The sequence below is a fragment of the Lytechinus variegatus genome, chromosome 5 (genome assembly GCF_018143015.1).
Source record: "Lytechinus variegatus isolate NC3 chromosome 5, Lvar_3.0, whole genome shotgun sequence".
Classification (NCBI taxonomy): Eukaryota; Metazoa; Echinodermata; class Echinoidea; order Temnopleuroida; family Toxopneustidae; genus Lytechinus; species Lytechinus variegatus.
The window spans coordinates 40,988,209-41,005,327 of NC_054744.1; the positions used below are offsets into that span (position 1 = coordinate 40,988,209).

Sequence of the window (17,119 nt, forward strand, 5' to 3'; positions counted from 1 at the left end):
TCCAATATCCTCTCAAATATTTTAATATGAACCCCATATTCAATATCCATACATATCAATGCAATGTCATTTGTCAATACAGTTGCTTGTTACTATTGTTCATGTTTTTTCAATTGTTATCTACTATTAGAAATTTACATGCACATGTACTGTAGTATATAGTGGACTGATTCCCTGCTAAAGACATGCTTTGCTGTTTAAACCATTACTAATCACAATTACAAACATTTAAATTGTGCCAATTTCCATTCATGGATCAGGATTTCTTCCTTCATCCACAATGAAATTAGCTCAACATTTTGTGCTTCAAACGATTAATCATTAAGATGTGAACAAGTTACCCAATATTTTCACTGTACATAAACAGTTATAACAATTATGCAGTGAATGTGAATATAAAACTACTTGTATAGATTATATAAAAAAAAATGATTAGATTATCTCTGGTTATTTCTTCAAGTACTCAATCACACACACTAAAGTACTGTTAGTTGTACACAATACAACACTGAAAGACATATTCTAAATATCACAAACCAACCCAACATTAGTATGTTATATCAGTTATATGTGTAAAATTTTCTTTGGTTAGATTCCTGCAATATCGAATACCTGAATACAATTTGAAAGCCCGTAGTGTTGAAATAATTACCGTCAACGTGGCATTGAAAATTAAGTATGAGTAAATTCATTGTGTTCTATATCAAATCTATTCTACAATGTATCATAGAATTATTAAATACTTTGTTGTAGATTTCAGTTAACAGAAAGGCTGACTGTCCATGATGACATCAAATGCAATATAACAAATGGAGAGTAACATAAGGTTGTTTTTTTGTTACCATTTAAAAATATTTACATACAATACATTTACATTCATTTTTTAGAGATTCATTTAAAATCCTATTTCTAAAAGAGACTGAATTTACACATTAAATAATCTGTTAAATGAGTTGTCATGGTAACACTATCGTTAGTCAATCACTTCTAAAAAAGAGTTACACACTTAACTTACTAGTCAATTTACTATTTATGGATAAACAATATACATGTAGTACAGAGAGTTTAAACAAATGGCATTAAATCTTATTCTCTAATATAAAATAACAATCTAATGTTTGTTTGTTTTTTCTGAGAGCTAGAAAACAGATAAAATCTAGAGCATTCCTGCTTGAAGGTTAATCCTCTCCTTTGAACTCAGAACATGGAAGACAAAGATGAGCAGAAGAATTCCACTCAAATATTGATTTCTTTCTTTCTAGAACTGAGAAAACAGATCTGAAGGTTACATAAACTATCTTTTCTCAGGACTGTAAAGAAAGAAGATGGCCGTTGAATGTACAATCTTGGCTCTTTTGTTTTAGAACTGGGATGATGGTGGACGACTCGGAGACTTCTGTCTGAACGCTGATCGACGAAAGGTATGGGCTACACCACGCTGTGTTTAAGAGAAAAAAATAACAGACTTTCAGTATGCCTTCATCACTTCAAGAACACATTTTATACTTTGAATAGATATCAGAGGTTCCTTCCAGGGCCCCGTCTCACAAAGAGTAACGATTGATGAAATTGATCGTAACTATAGAAATCCATCAGTGTCATAATTTTTTCTACAGGAAATTTGCAAAATGTCCTTTGTAAACAAAGGAGAACACATCTAATTGTCAAGAAATCAATGAATTTATGGATATACATTCATATCTAGAAAATTTCTTGAACAAACATGTATTTTATATGTTGACTTTGCTGGCTTTCCATAGTTGCGATTGACTGGATCAATCACAACTCTTTGTAAGACGGGGCCCAGGACCTACTACACAAATAACAGTGATTGTTGTATTTTCATGATTGATTCTAATGTCTGAGGGCACATACATATAGCAATCAATGGAATCAATCTTCTAAATCCTGCAAGTCCTGCAATCAATCAGTTTGTTTAGTATGACAAGTCCCGGAGACAACAAGAAGAACAACTTAGAAATTATGCCTTATTAATATGAGATACAACTTATTACTATGAGATGCTTGAATAAAGGTCTTGATGTTGCTAAATTCTTATCATATTTTTTCATCATTCTTAGAACTCTAAAAACAAATGAATCATAATTTCTACATCATGGATGATGTACTTGCAAAACCTTCCACTTCATGAATGAGAAATATGTTTAATACATGACAATACATCAATGGTCCATCTTCATGTTTTATAGTTTTATTAACCCACTGAAAATTGGAACTGGATGGTCCCTGTGCAAAGTCTATGTAAATTATTTCAGAATTCAGTAGTCAACTGGGGAGTGTTTCATGAAAGGACTTGTCAGATGTTTTATCCGACAAGTCCCATTTTATCCAACAGTTACCATAGGAACAGTGCCTCTCAGCCAATCAAAATCATGGAAAGATGTAAGATCTGACAACTTGTCAGATGAAAATATTGATGAAACGCTCCCCTGGTTAACACTCTTACAGATTCCTGTGTATACCGAGCATTACAATTTACTTAACACTACATGTACAAGAATTATGTATTGTATCTGTTGAGAAGAATGAATGATAGCAAAACTGGAGGCTATAAAATAGGTGAAAGCAAAATATAAATAGTGACAGTGTAATACAAGTCTAGGGATAACACAGTTGAGACAGTGTATAAAAGAAAAAAAAACTACACATATACACTGTACATACAATAAAACATAAGCTCACAATAGACAAGATATTCAGAGTATACATATGTTGCAAATAAATTTTTAAAATATCAATGTAAATGTACAATGTACATTGTAAACCAAAATAGAAACACACATCAATTTGTATTTCAGACTGTAGTTCTAAAATTAGATTTATATTTCTCTGCCAGACAATGGTCAAATCTGTCTCTTTGGGGAAGAGGAGACAGAGAATTATGGTTTTCATTAGGGCAGAGTCAATTATTACTCAGTCTGTGTGAATAAATCTATTCCCTGCTACAGTGTATGTTACAAATGATAAAACTTTACAGGCATATGTTTATAAACGAGCACACACTGGTTTGACTGTTTATTTGTTCCTAAAACCAGAATAGGGATGAACATAGAATTTTATACCAGACATTCACTTGTGGTAGTATAAATATAATGCATGCTCTTTGAAGTTTCTAATCCTTGTGAATTTCATTAAAACCTCTCAAAATTCATCATAGTCACTCCAAAATTTACAATAATTGTGAATTTCACTTGAAAATTAATAAATAAAAATTTGCATATCTTATGAATTGTTTTTTATTAGGTGATAAACATTATCATACAACTTTCAGTTTGCAAAACTTTTGATTAAAACTAAGAATGGATAAACATCATTCTCCTATGGAAATTTCAAACCTCTTGAATTTAACTTGAAAACTGAATCATGCTTTTACAAAAATTTGCGAACCTTTTGCTCGACTTCTCTTCAACGTCTTCCGGCTGCATCATAGTCTCCTTCTCTCTGTTCAGTGTATGGACATAATCTTGGATTATTTCTTGCATGATGTTAACATTCACAACCACTTTATACCAAGACAACCCACAATTAGCGATGCCAAATGCTTAAGGATGATGATTATAATTGGAATTAATATTGTGTGCTCATGCAAGGCAAGGGATATGATCAGAAAGATGGAGTTGGTGTTTGACTTGTAATGTTTCCTATGGGTATTCTAATAGAAGGTAGGAGGTAAGTGGTAAAAGTGAGCATGCAAATAATAATGAATTATGTGATGTAAGTACCAAGACAAAATACCAACATACATGTACAAACATGATAAGTTCAAAATATGAAAATGGGTAAGAAGATGCTAGTCATACAAGGTCAAGGATTTACTTTGGAGAGAAATGACCCATGCAAGTTTGAGACATAATAGTTAGAGATTTCATCTTTTCTAAGGATAATAAGTCTTCAAGTTCAAAGGGGGGGTGCAGAGATACATCCCTTGCATGGGTTGTGACTCATCAGGGGGGGTGGCAGTCTGCCCCCCACCCCTGTAGGTACGCTAATAATGCAATCAGTGTAATGTTTCTCACCATATTGGGGGAAAAGGGGAGATTCATGCAAGTTTTGGAAGTTTGAGATTATTTTTTTTTATATGAAATCTAACTACACTACAAGTAAGACACAATTACTGTTGCATGCTAACAACCTAATATTCCCCTTCTCCTTCTCTTCCTCCCCTCCTCCCTTACTCATCTTCATTTTCCTTTGCCTTCCCCTTATCCCTCATCTTCTGTTCATCTCCTTCCCCCTTCTTCCTCATCTTCTTGTTCCCCTTCTCCCTTCTCTCACCTTTACTTCTTAAATCTCATTTCTTTTTTTTTTCTTCAGTATCACATGATTCTCTTAATTTTTATTTTGACTTATCCTCATATTATATAGAATATTTCTGAAGACTTATTGTCAGACATTGTTGATGATGAAAAGATTTCAGTGAAAATAAATGACATACACTACTACTTCATGAAAGGATCTCTGGAAGCATTTCATTTAGCTATTCGTTATGCACAACTTTATGCATGATAGAAACATTATACTTGGGTGCTGAATTAGCAGTTATTTTATATTCCCATCAGCTTAAAGTTAAAATCTAATCTTTGTAGATTAAAATGTCTGTTGTTAACATACATGTAGATACTGATAAAATTTATCAATTTTCAAAATTGGATTATCATTATAGAGATTCAGGTCCAATTTCCTGAGACACAAGAGAAAGTTTGACTTGTCTCATTTAACATAAAAACTAATAACCAATGGTACATAAAGTTATGCAAAACTGAACTTTTTTGTGAATCGACCCCGAGGACATTATGAGTAAATATGGGCAAGTGACCTTCTCCAAAAGTAAATGTATGTGCATTTGACATAAAACAAGAGATAATACAATGAATAAACAAGTACTACACTTATTTGGAGGAATATATATGGTATGTATGGAACATCAGAAACATATAAAGTGTGTAAAGAACTGCTAAGGTAGACCTGGATTATATGGACATATACATGTATCTTCTTCAAAGTGAAAGAGAGTATAGGCCATCAACACACACACAGCGAATATGAAAAGAAAGAAGAGAGATAATACAAAAAGCAAACCCTCACAGCAGTGGTTGTATTGGAAGTATGACACTATTACACAACAATATACAGTAAATGTGCAATTCATAAATACTGTCTGGAAAACATTTTTCAGGACATTTTAATAAAAGTGAGTAAACTGCAGGCTAACCAAACACAGAATATAGTCAGTTATTTTTTGTGATTAGACCCTCCCACCAAATTATACACCAGGCAATTCCATAGAATATTTATGTCTGACCCTTCATGTGGGCCTCCTTAAGGAGCATTTCATTTTGTGGCTAATTGGATGTTTTATCACACAATGTATGTTTAATGTAACAGTGGAAAGAGACACATATGCTTCTCAGTGAATATAAAATCAAGAGAACAAATGCTCTCCTGAAACGGGTTGCCTCTGTTTGATATTTCATATGAAAGGTTGTAATGCTCTCTACGTTCTAATTATGACAGGATCATTTCATGCAGTGAAGTAAGAATAGAATGAAGTAAGAATAGAGGGGAAGGTCGGACATTTCAAAAATTGTTTGATCATTTTTATGGAATCGCCCACATCAGGTTTAGAGCTTTAGAAAACCCTTCAGCTATCATAAATGATAACAAACCATGGGTTGCCCAATTTTTTTTGTGAGAAAATTCAAAGGTCAAGTCCACCCCAGAAAAATGATGATTTGAATAAACAGAGAAAAATCTAACTAGCAAAATTATAAAAATTTCATCAAAATCGGATGTAAAATAAAAATGTTATGGCATTTTAAAGTTTCGCTTATTTTTCACAAAATAGTGATATGCACAACTCATTGACATGCAAATGGGTCAGTCAATGATGTCCATCACTCACTGTTTCTTTGTTTTTTTATCGATAGCATTATACAATATTTCAATTTTTACAGATTTGACAATAAGGACCAACTTGACTGAACCACATCGTTTCAAACAATGCTAATTCCACACGTTCAGGGAAGAATAATCATTGTTTCACTTGACAATGAGGAGAAAATTAGAATATTTCATATAATAAAATACAAAGGAAATAGAGAGTGGATGACATCATCAGTCTCCTCATTTGCATACCAACCAGGATGTGCATAGAACTGTTTTGTGAAATTAAGCGAAACTTTAAAATGTTATAACTTTATTTTACATCCGATTTTGATTAAATTTTCAGTGTTATGCTTGTTGGATTTTTCTCTTTTTATTCAGATCAACTTTTTGTTATGGTGGACTTGTCCTTTAAGCATTTTTTTTTCAAATAAAATCATGTACCGGTATTGAAGCAATATGCATTCTTAGAATATGATTTGAACTACAGCCTGACAAGATAATATCAAGCAATATCATGACCAACAATGTTGTGTTTAATGATAAATATGTAAAGCATAAATAATGTGTGATATAATTATAGCATATTATAATGATTTTAATGGAATCATAACAAATTAATCAATTGGAAAGAAAAACAAAGCTATGTACATATACAGTGGTGCTAAATAGTAGTGAAAATTTTTCAAGTGTTCAAGTTCTGCTATGTTTTAGATATTCAATAGTGAAGTCAGGTGATAAAATATTGCATTCAATAAAGTTTGTTTCTCTGGGCGCGCCGAACATTGTACTGTTTTTTGTCTCCATTCACCACTCATCATGAAGAAGTGCATATTCTGGTGAGGGTCACTAACATTTTAACACAACTATACTTGACTGATAAAATGAAAATATTACTTAAAGATTTTTTTTTTGGTGGGGGGGGGACATGAGTACATACTCTTTGTGTCTTCAAATGAGGGGTTTTATAAGGTCTAATTTGACTAAGATGTTTCTTAACGAGGGCCAACAAACTTATTTATCATTTACTGCTACACTGTCCAAAGTAAAATGCTAAGAATAAAGGAAATATAAAACCGCAATAATTGATTTCACAAGATGGAAAAAAAAATAAGTACTGTATGTATCAAATGTTTAATTAAGACATGATTTAGACTCTCTCTGATCCTACACAGAATATGTTCCTCATTATATTCCTTGTAACAGTGCTGAAAAATTTACAAGGGAAGGAAAAGTCAGGAATTCTATGTCAATTGCTCATCTATCTGACCCTTGTCAAGGCAATGATAAATCCCAAACTGTTGAAACGATTTGAGTAAAACATGAGTCCCTAACCAAACAAAAGCCTACATTGTGTACACAAAGACTGCAGAATCATTACACGATCTGCAAGAAATAATTAATACATCATTTGGTATATTCTATGAAAGAAAATTATAAAAAATAACAGTTTTTGTTTTCAAAATATCCCTGAAGGCCAAGAAATGATTATGAATAAATTTTCACAAATAAGGAGATTGCAGAATTTCCTATTCATTGCTACCTACAAAGCAGGATTATTTGATGTTGTATTGCTCCTGTTTAATACCCATCTCCACCAAAAGTTATATGGGGATTCCTATATAATGGGGTCAGCCAACACCCTTGTTTGCTACTTGTCAGGTGACAAAATATCGCTTTTAATAAAGTTTGTTCCTCTGGGCTTGCCGAGAATTGATGTCCATATTTAACACTCAGCATGAAGAAATACTCCTATTCTTATAGCTCAAATGCAATGCATTGAAACTCAATATAAGACCAGTTTTTACAATTTTGAGATTTCTGTAGGAATATACATGTACAGCAGGAGAGGAGGTCAATTTGCTTCCTACGTATATAAGAAGGAGGATCCACCTACATCTAATTTCATGGATGAGGTCATTGTTGCCATGGAAATAGATTAATAATAGCATCCTAACCTGGGGCCATGAGAAACAGAAACGTGGTTGAGAACTTAAAATTATGGTTGTTATCATAGTTACCATGCAAACAGGTTAATATGGTGACAAGTTCTTACCTCTGGGAGTTGAGGTTTATTTCGAGCATTGGAATCATCGGTTACACTCAGGTATGATGCAGCACTGACAGGTCTCTGTGTAGACCCCTTGGCACCTCTGATAGCTTTGGAAGGGGACGGCGACACGGATCTAGGTCCAGATGTCAGGCGACGCTGAAGAGAGGGGGAGTGCTGCTTCTGAGAGGGCTGGGGGTCAGGGGTCAAATATCCCACATCAGAGGGCGACGGGATATAACGTGACTGTGAATGGGTTAAAGGTCATGGGAGGTGAAATGAAGATGGTGCACATGATGATAGATGGCAATCACAAATGAACCACAGGTGATGGGGAGGTGAGCAAATTAAATAAGCATGAAAAAGTTTTTTTTTCATAAAAAAGTATACATAGCAAGCAAAGCTTCAATTCAGAAAGCATTAGATTTTAGTTGCAATACCATACACACAAATGCCAAATACAGCACCACAATGAAAAAAAAAATCACTATAATATGGGGTAGGAAATTTCCAGGAGCTTTCATTAACATCATTATGCAAAACAAATGTATATATAGAAACAAATTAAGAAACAATAGATATATCATCTTCACTTTTTAGATTAAACACATGTCTCTAGAAAGAGCAATTCAACTAATTGGGACCAATTACCATATTGAAATGCCTTTACATTCAATATCTCATTCTACTTTGCTAAAATTTATCATTGATTCATTTTTCAAATTAATTATAAAGTAAGGTCGTATTGTAATTTGTAAATATAACTTTGTACCCCTTAGTTAAAAAATAATTATTAGTAAGGTGCTTGGAAACTCAGTCTGTATTAAGCGCAGAATAAATACAATGTATTGCCATTAACATTGATTTGCTTCTATAAAAAATTCTTAAGGATATTCTTTTTTGGGCTCTTTGACAAAGGAAAACACATGAACAGAAATTGAGAATCAAACAATTAATTAAATCAATATTTTGTAATCTTTTTTCCATTTTTATTTTAGTTTACGATTTCCTTTTAGAAGAGATGTAAAATATATTACCTATATTGAAACAGTCAATGAAACAAGTAAACAGTAAAACAGACTAAGTATGCTTGGTTGTATGGCTATCAAATTACAGTTAAGTCTGCTCAAGTCGAACAATCAGCCAAGCGGGAACAATTTTTCTAACAAGAACATGCAAAGCGTTTATTACCTATGTCATCTGAGTAAAATTTCGCCTAAATTGGGACACAGATTTTTTTGGGGGTCTGAAGATATTCCACTTGGGCAGATTCATCTACATTTCATTAACACATTAGGCATAAGGACACAGAAAAGTTTCCATGGTAATGGGATATCTACTTACCGGCATGGATGATGTAGAAGAGGTAGAGCTCCTCTTATCATCATCCCTATCAACAAGATCAGCATAGTCACATTCTCCCTCCTCCTAGAAAAGGTAAAACACACATTCAAGTAGAGAGGACAGAGTGATATTTTCAAGAAAAAGTATTAATAAAATCAAAGTGAATTGTCATAATTTCACTCTCTTATAGTATCCAACAGATGTGAGTACACCCCTAAAATTCACTATCAAAGCACTAATTTTGTAAACCTGATATCAAAATTCTTGACACTTATAAAGAATTTAGAAAGTTCAGAAAGTTTTTTCAGCAAAGTGTCACCTTAGCAAACATAATCATTACCAATGTATACTCATTAGAAAATTCTTCTCAGAATGTCTTTTTTTTTGCTCTGACAATTTACTGATTGTAAGTCAATGACTATTTATGTGTTTATGCATGTAAAAGGAGTTATGTATATTTATGTTACCTGTTCATTCACTGTTTTTCAGAAATAAATGGTTAAGTCCACTCTGCAAATAGTGGACTCATGAATAACATAGCGTACATCCGTGGCTACAGGCATCAATATGGCACGCTGGTGCAAAAGCATGCATCACCATTGGACATTTGTTTAATCTACTTGGCAAATAAGCGTAATTTATACATGAACTCTGCATATACCATGGGTTAAACCATGGGTTCATCCAACTGTTTTCAAAACCACATAGTGAATTCGGGCCCAAAATTTTCTAAAAGATAATATTTTGCAAATACCTCTGAAATCACTATTTTCTCACTAAATATACTTTTCTTACCTGGCCACAAGCTTCAATCAAGATGTCTCCAAATGGTGATATAGGGTTCTGTAAAGAATTATAAAGAAATAATAATATCCTAATAATAAAACTCTAACATATCTTCAGGTGTTTAAGAAACAGTGCAATATAATTTTAAAGGTAAAGTCCAATCTGACAACAGGCCTACTAAATGTAAGCATATGGACTTAGAAAAAACATATTAATGAATGTTTGGCCAAGAATTTCAAAGAATTACAAAGTAATGAATTATTGAGTTTAGATTTTGTGTGTCACATGTGAGAACCCCCCAAAAGTTGAATTTATTACAGACCCATTGAAATATCATCAGACACTGTATTTCATATACATGGCTGCTTTTTAAAGAAAACTATTTAGACATTCTGAATCACCACCCATTCCCACTTCTACAATATCACTTTAATAATTATTCTCCAAAATATAAGAAAAATATCTTGTGATGAGCTCCAATTTAAAATTTTGATGAGTGGTTTGATCCACAGATTATCTACAAGTAACACTTCTATGACATAACCCATATGGTTTGCCACTATTCTAATCAACAATCGGTCTAATACAAACTTTGGCTTGTTTTCTTTTGATCAAATTGTCCAATAGTCACTTTGCCTAGTTAATTTTCCCATTTTGTCCATTGATTATTCGGTCTATAACAACATCGATTAATGATGAGGACACAAGACGAGATATATAACATAACTGGAATCAGTTGAAATGGTTTCTTTATGAGACAATAGGATGAATTGGTTGTGGACAAAATGGAATAAAGTCCAAGAACTAATTCACTTTAAAAAATTCTCACTGCAGTGAACTATGATTTAATATTTTGAGAACGTGATCAATATGTCATTGTCATTTATTGTTTATCTCACCTTCTTCAGAGAGTGGAACTTGATCAGATCATTCAATGTCTTATGAACCTGGGGCTCTCCTACTACTACATATTTTCCATTGTGAAGTTGATCTATCATGAAGTGCTTGCACCGATCTGCGCCTCTGCTCATAAAAACAAAAATATGAGATGATACATATGAAGTCTACCATGAGAACTCTCTTTTAAAAGAAATCATAATTTAATATCAAGCAACTCAGTCATAAAACTTATCAAGCTGAAAATCATCAATTCCATGATTCTTTGGATTCATATGCTGTTCATAAGCAAAAAAAAAAAACTTTTCATTATCACAATCATATATGACGTATGAAAGTGGTGACAGCCTAACGAATCGACTCCCTAATGTTCAATCGATCACAGTCTTCTTCAGTGTTGAGAAGACAAGACATAACATCTGATTGGTAAGAATGCTGCAGAACAGGTTTTATTTTTAAATGTTATCAAATTTAAAGATACTGAATCTCAAATGCTATTGTAAAAATCCTAGCACCAAAACCACTATGATTAATACTATGACAGAAAAACAGAAAGCGTTAAAAAAATTATCTATCTATTATCCATCTATTTCTCCTTCTCATAAAGAGAGACATGAAATACAAGCAATTAATTTGCTTCTGGAGGGTTCACAATTCAAATGCTACCAAATTCCCCAAACTCAGCTTAATATGGTAAGGGAAATAGTTGACCATTACCTGAGTGAAAGTGAGTATCCAAATCGACTCTCACTAACTCTAAGAAGATAGGATCCAACTGGCTTGGGTAGCAGTAGTTCCTCTGCTTGTCTTTACAGATAAATAAAAACAGTTTACAGGGTTTACTGGTCACTGATGATGAAATCCATGTTACATATATAAAAGCAAATGTTGTAGCATGGACTGAGTGCTCACTTTGGCTTGATAAATCAAGTTTGATTAACATTTAATCAAAATTATAAAATGGTGGTAGATAAATATCATTAAATAGTATACATCAGTTATCCTTCATCTTCAAGATTTATACACAAAATTTCCTGAAGCCAATACCACAACATGGTATTCAATGGAATGCAAAATGGAAATATTAAAGTGACATTTTTCAACATCTTGCAACCTTCCAACAAAGTACAGAAGGAATTACATATATTGAAAGTCAGGGATATCATAATTGTTTCCTAGAAAGCATACCTTCTCTTCTCTTGATATGATAATTATACATGGGGTAATACATAATGTCATGTAAGGTGTACATGTAAGTCTAATGCTGTTGCTCTTTCTAGTAAATAAACAATTGTGTAACACAGCATGAATGTTTTGCCATTTGTGGTGTCCAATGCCTTGGTCATTTTAAAAAAGTCATGAACAATCAGAAAAGCTTGCATTTCGAAGTTCCAAACAATCAAATCATGGCTTATTTGAATGTGACACAGGAAATGAAACAAGCTTTTTAGGCCAAAATATATTCTAGGTGCAGTCAGAAAGCACTCCAGCATTGAATTCACAGCAATCTCATCGGGGCAAGACTTGGCATATGGAGTGAAATATTTTGAATTTTTAGTATACATGTAATGGTACAAAAGTTGCGCATATAGCTCCAATATGGTGGCGTAAAGCATTTCGCAGGCATGATACAATCGCTGTTGTATGACAAGTAACAATGTTTTATTTGTATTTCTGTGATTTTCTATAATTTCTCTGTATGATTTTTAATGTGAAATAAATGAAATAAAAAATTGTTTGGCACTAACCTGCGAGTAATGATACCATGAAACCAGGGGTAAAAGGTACCACCATCTTTCTTGAGTTTCATGGACTGAGTCTCCTTGAACCACATAATAGAGGCAGACTTTGTTCCAACACGTCCAAACTTTTTATGAGAATGTTTCACAAACTCATCTTCAATCACGTCATCATCCTCGTCATCGTCGTCATCATCATCATCCTCATCATCTTCATCTGGAGAGGCAGCCTGCAAACAAGAAAAACAAAATGTAATGATGGTAGCTGTTTACAATGCATGCCTAGTTTCATCCGTACTATTCAACTTAAAGATAAATTCCAGTTTTGGTAACGATCTCAAAATGACTTTTTACAGAATCTAATATAATGACCACCCAAGTGTCTGTTTGTATGAATAAAAAATATGTGCCAAAGGATTCTGGAAGAAATTGTGTACTTGCTGAGAAATAAGCAAAATGAGCGTGGATTCGGTCACTTCCGTCGGGTCTTTATTTCAGCAATAATAATACACTGTCCCACGTGTGCCTATCTGTGTTGGCGATCTTCAGTGTGATCGTATTTCAGCTTAGATTTTATGATTTCACAAAGTTCAGTTTATGTAACTGTACCATATCTAGATCCACTATGATATAGTCATACTTAACCTTGGTTTTACAGACTTTCTCACGAAATCTGTGTTTTACTGCAAATACTGTCATTTAGCTTTAATATTGTTTTTCATGACATCTTAACCACTAAAAACACTTAACATAAAAAGAAAAGATCACAGTCAGGATATCAATAATTACAATTTGCTATAATCTCATTCATGTCCATGACACAATTTAAACTAACGGTATACATACCAAAAGGAAAAGAGACGAGTGCAAGCTTAAAAACAAGCACTAATTTCATAGGAGTAAATTTCCTAATAAAATAGATAATGAAAGTGCAACAGAACGCTTAAAAAAATCATATTGTTTATTTGTTTTAAACAGGAACCCAACCAATTACTTTGACAAAGGATAATCTTGTCTTCAAATTTTCATATCACTGCATTGAGTAACTGTCACAAACTCTGAATTTCTTTTGTTACCTTCTCCTCCTGGACTACAGGCTCAGATTCCTGGATAACAGGGGCATTTGCATCAAAGGTCACCACACCTGTAGCATTGTGAAGCTTCTCAACAAATTCTGAACGACAAATAAATGCAGAAAGCATAGATAATTAGGAAAAGCATGGATGAAAACAGAAGACAAAACAGACCCAAGGCTGAACAATCCATCTCATTCAGTAGTATCACGACCCATCTTACAAAATTTGCGAATGATCCTATCAAACTCGACTGTATAGAATGCAACACCATAATATAAACTTGATGAATCCTTTCAAAGTGCTTTCTCTGTATGATTTACACGTACGTATGCATGAGCAATCAACATGCTCCATTTTAATTACAATGACAGCGCATGCAACTGTTAGGTGAAGAATTTTTTCATAGATTGCTTTTCATACATTCGATTGATTGGATCTATTATTACAATACTTCTAATTTCCTATTTTCATCCTATCCCGTCTTTCCATTTCAATCTTTCTGCCTGTATTTCCTTCCCTTCTTCATATTACACATGGTGAACATCAAACCTTCTCCACGTTAGAGGACCTGCATGTACGCCTGTGTTCAAAATGATCCTTCTTCCCAAGGAAAATCTGAATAAAGAACCACCTTGCTGGCGAAGTTGTATACAAAACAGGTCTACCAGCATTCAAAGGGGCTGCACTTCCCATTATGAGAAATCTGCAGCCTCCAACCGGATCTCTTGTTCTTTAAGATCCAGGTTTTTACTGGCATATCGCACTCTCCCTTTATTGTAAAATAGAGATCTTCACTATGACACCAATCTTTCACAACATATTGCAAAGTTCTAACCAGTTTGGCTTTTTGGAGCTGCAAGAGGAATGATCTCATCAAGTATTACTATATTTGATAGGATTATGCTAACAATGCTTGTACAAATGTACAAGAAAATAACCTTTAGTTTGACAAAGTCCATACAAGCTTGTCAACTCTTCAAAAAGAGACATAACATGATTGATGGTTATGCTCTGACTTCAAAATTCTTCCATTGAAACTTTGTTAAAGAAAGGAATATTTCCTTGATCTAAAAAATTCTCAGAAATAAGGGGAACATACCGTGTGGAATCATCTTATCTTTCTGGAGCATATCCATCATGTTGTTTGATTGTTTGAGACTCAGAGCTTCTAGTTTAGCCAAGAACGCTTCACTCTCTGCCTTCTCTTTGGCTGCTTTCTCCTGGAGCCGTCTGAATAGACGCCTGGCTAGGAACCCTCGTACCACTGTAAAATATCATGAACATTGAGAGCCAAGATTTAAAAACTCCTGATGGTACTTTGTACGTATTCTATTTCCTAAGCTAACCATGATGAAAGACAACTCAAAGTGATTTGTATCTTGTGAAAAAGATGCTATATTTGCATTTTTAATATAGGTATCTATCTGACAGAGCAATTGCAAAATAAAATTGTAATTGTACCCTCAAGAAAAGTCAATTAGAGTCAACTAAAAGAGCTATTATTATTATCATCATTATCATTAGGTATCCAATTACATTTTGAATGCTGGGGCCAATTACATGAAAGTCAAGCTACTTTTTGTGAGTTTTATTTTGCCTTTCAATCAAAGGCAAGAGTTGTGGGTTTTAATCACCAGCCATAAAATTACCTCCTTAAAATATATACCAACATTTTGCTTGGTACTTGGTACGAATATTCATTACATGAAACTGTGTATGCCTGGCAGGTAGCCAACTACAGCCGGGGTAATAATGACAATCATCACTTGCATTATCATTACTACTGTAATTATTATTATATTATGGCTTACATCTTGTGAGATGAACGGCTGATTCTCCCATTTTTCTCATTTTCTCCTCAAGCATGTCCTGGTGATAGTACTTCAAAAACACTTTGGTTTTTCTATATTATGAAAAAAATATATATATCATTCTTATGTGGAAATTATCAGAACATATATAGTTTTCCATTACCACAGATTTGCAGGATTTTCTGCATCTATTGGAACTAAAAAACAAATCGAATTTACAATGCATGAAACATAATCAGTATATGGCATAAAGTACATATAGCCGAATGAAAATCTTATAATGACAGGAGTAAGACATAAATACAATATACATGTAGAAAAACAACTCAATGGGAAAAAATCACTGGCATGTGCAGCTGAATAATAAAGAAAGATATGAACATGGCCATGGGTCTTAAAACTATGTGGGTTTTAATTTGACTGTTCTAACTTGACTGTGGCAAAATGCAAACAATGTACATGTGTATCATCAAAGACATCAGCATTTTTCCTCGAAATGACTCGATATCATCTATTTAAATCCACACCAGGTCCTTTCTGAAATAATTTTTACACATTTTTTTTAACTTTTTACACATTTTTTTTAACTTCCTTTTGCCAAAAAAATATGTAATTGGTATTACTGCTATCACCTTGAAAATATTAATTGCTGACAGTTGCCTTTACTCTATTTTCACGAGACGTTAATCTTTACATGAATAATCAGGAAAGACATAATTAAGCAAACAATATAAACTCTGAATCCAGTTCTTTGTGGTTGCTGAAAATGAAATAGGTAGAATTTGATCTATCCCCTGCATTTATTGAATGTATGATTCATAGTTGAATAGAAAGCGAAGGAAATCTCAATGACTCACCCTACTTTCCAGTCTTTGAGTCCAATCGTCTCCAAGATTTTGACGCATCCTCTCTTATCTGTGGCCAGCTTTGGACTCAAAGCAAGTACCTTGTACCTTAAAACGAACCAATGAATAGTAAAGATAATATGTGTAAATCTACAATCATTAAAAAAGGATCACTTCATTTAGTTTGTAATGTTGTTGCATTTTGGACCTTGATTCTGTTGTTCTATTTATATTTCATATAAAAGTGAAAATCTGCCGACATCAATTTACTTCTTGCACAAGCAGAAAAATCAGCCAAACAGGAATGTGAAAGTTAGTTTCTTTTTAATGTTTGATTTCCCAATACTAGTAAAAAGATATACAGTATAATGTATATGAAATATGATACAATAAAATTTGATAGCAAAAGAAGTAAAGAAAGAGAGTGAAATATACAAGAGAAGTAATCATGCAAATGAAAAGATCAAATGTGTAGAGGTGCAGGCAAGAGAGGTAACAAAAGAAAAATTTGCTGAATGAAAATAATCTCAGGCATGCATTCAGAAAGATAACTTGGTAGAAAGTCTTTCTAGTGTGGAAACTATTACAGCACTCCATTTGTTTTAGGTTTAGTACAGATACAGTGAAACCGGTGTATAAAGACCACTCTAAGTAGATACATGTAAAA

The 17,119-nt window shown here is 33.3% G+C and overlaps 1 protein-coding gene across 3 annotated transcripts in view; it reads right to left on the reverse strand.

The window, feature by feature from the left end:
• Positions 1-425: 425 nt before the first annotated feature.
• The window catches only part of LOC121416167 (myosin-IIIb-like), a 42,392-nt gene continuing 25,698 nt past the window's right edge, over positions 426-17,119 (reverse strand). The window contains exons 20-31 of one of the 3 annotated variants that reach the window (XM_041609647.1): positions 16,465-16,560; positions 15,608-15,699; positions 14,896-15,060; positions 13,797-13,894; positions 12,730-12,950; positions 11,699-11,788; positions 10,984-11,107; positions 10,094-10,141; positions 9,299-9,382; positions 7,961-8,200; positions 3,409-3,462; positions 1,359-1,438 (exon numbers count right to left, since the gene is read on the reverse strand). In XM_041609647.1, the coding sequence (XP_041465581.1) occupies positions 3,427-3,462; positions 7,961-8,200; positions 9,299-9,382; positions 10,094-10,141; positions 10,984-11,107; positions 11,699-11,788; positions 12,730-12,950; positions 13,797-13,894; positions 14,896-15,060; positions 15,608-15,699; positions 16,465-16,560 (1,294 nt within the window). In that variant the 3' untranslated portion in view covers positions 1,359-1,438; positions 3,409-3,426. Of the gene's footprint in view, positions 1,439-3,408; positions 3,463-7,960; positions 8,201-9,298; positions 9,383-10,093; positions 10,142-10,983; positions 11,108-11,698; positions 11,789-12,729; positions 12,951-13,796; positions 13,895-14,895; positions 15,061-15,607; positions 15,700-16,464; positions 16,561-17,119 lie in introns of all 3 variants that reach the window. The other 2 variants (XM_041609646.1, XM_041609648.1) reach the window with 2 other exon arrangements.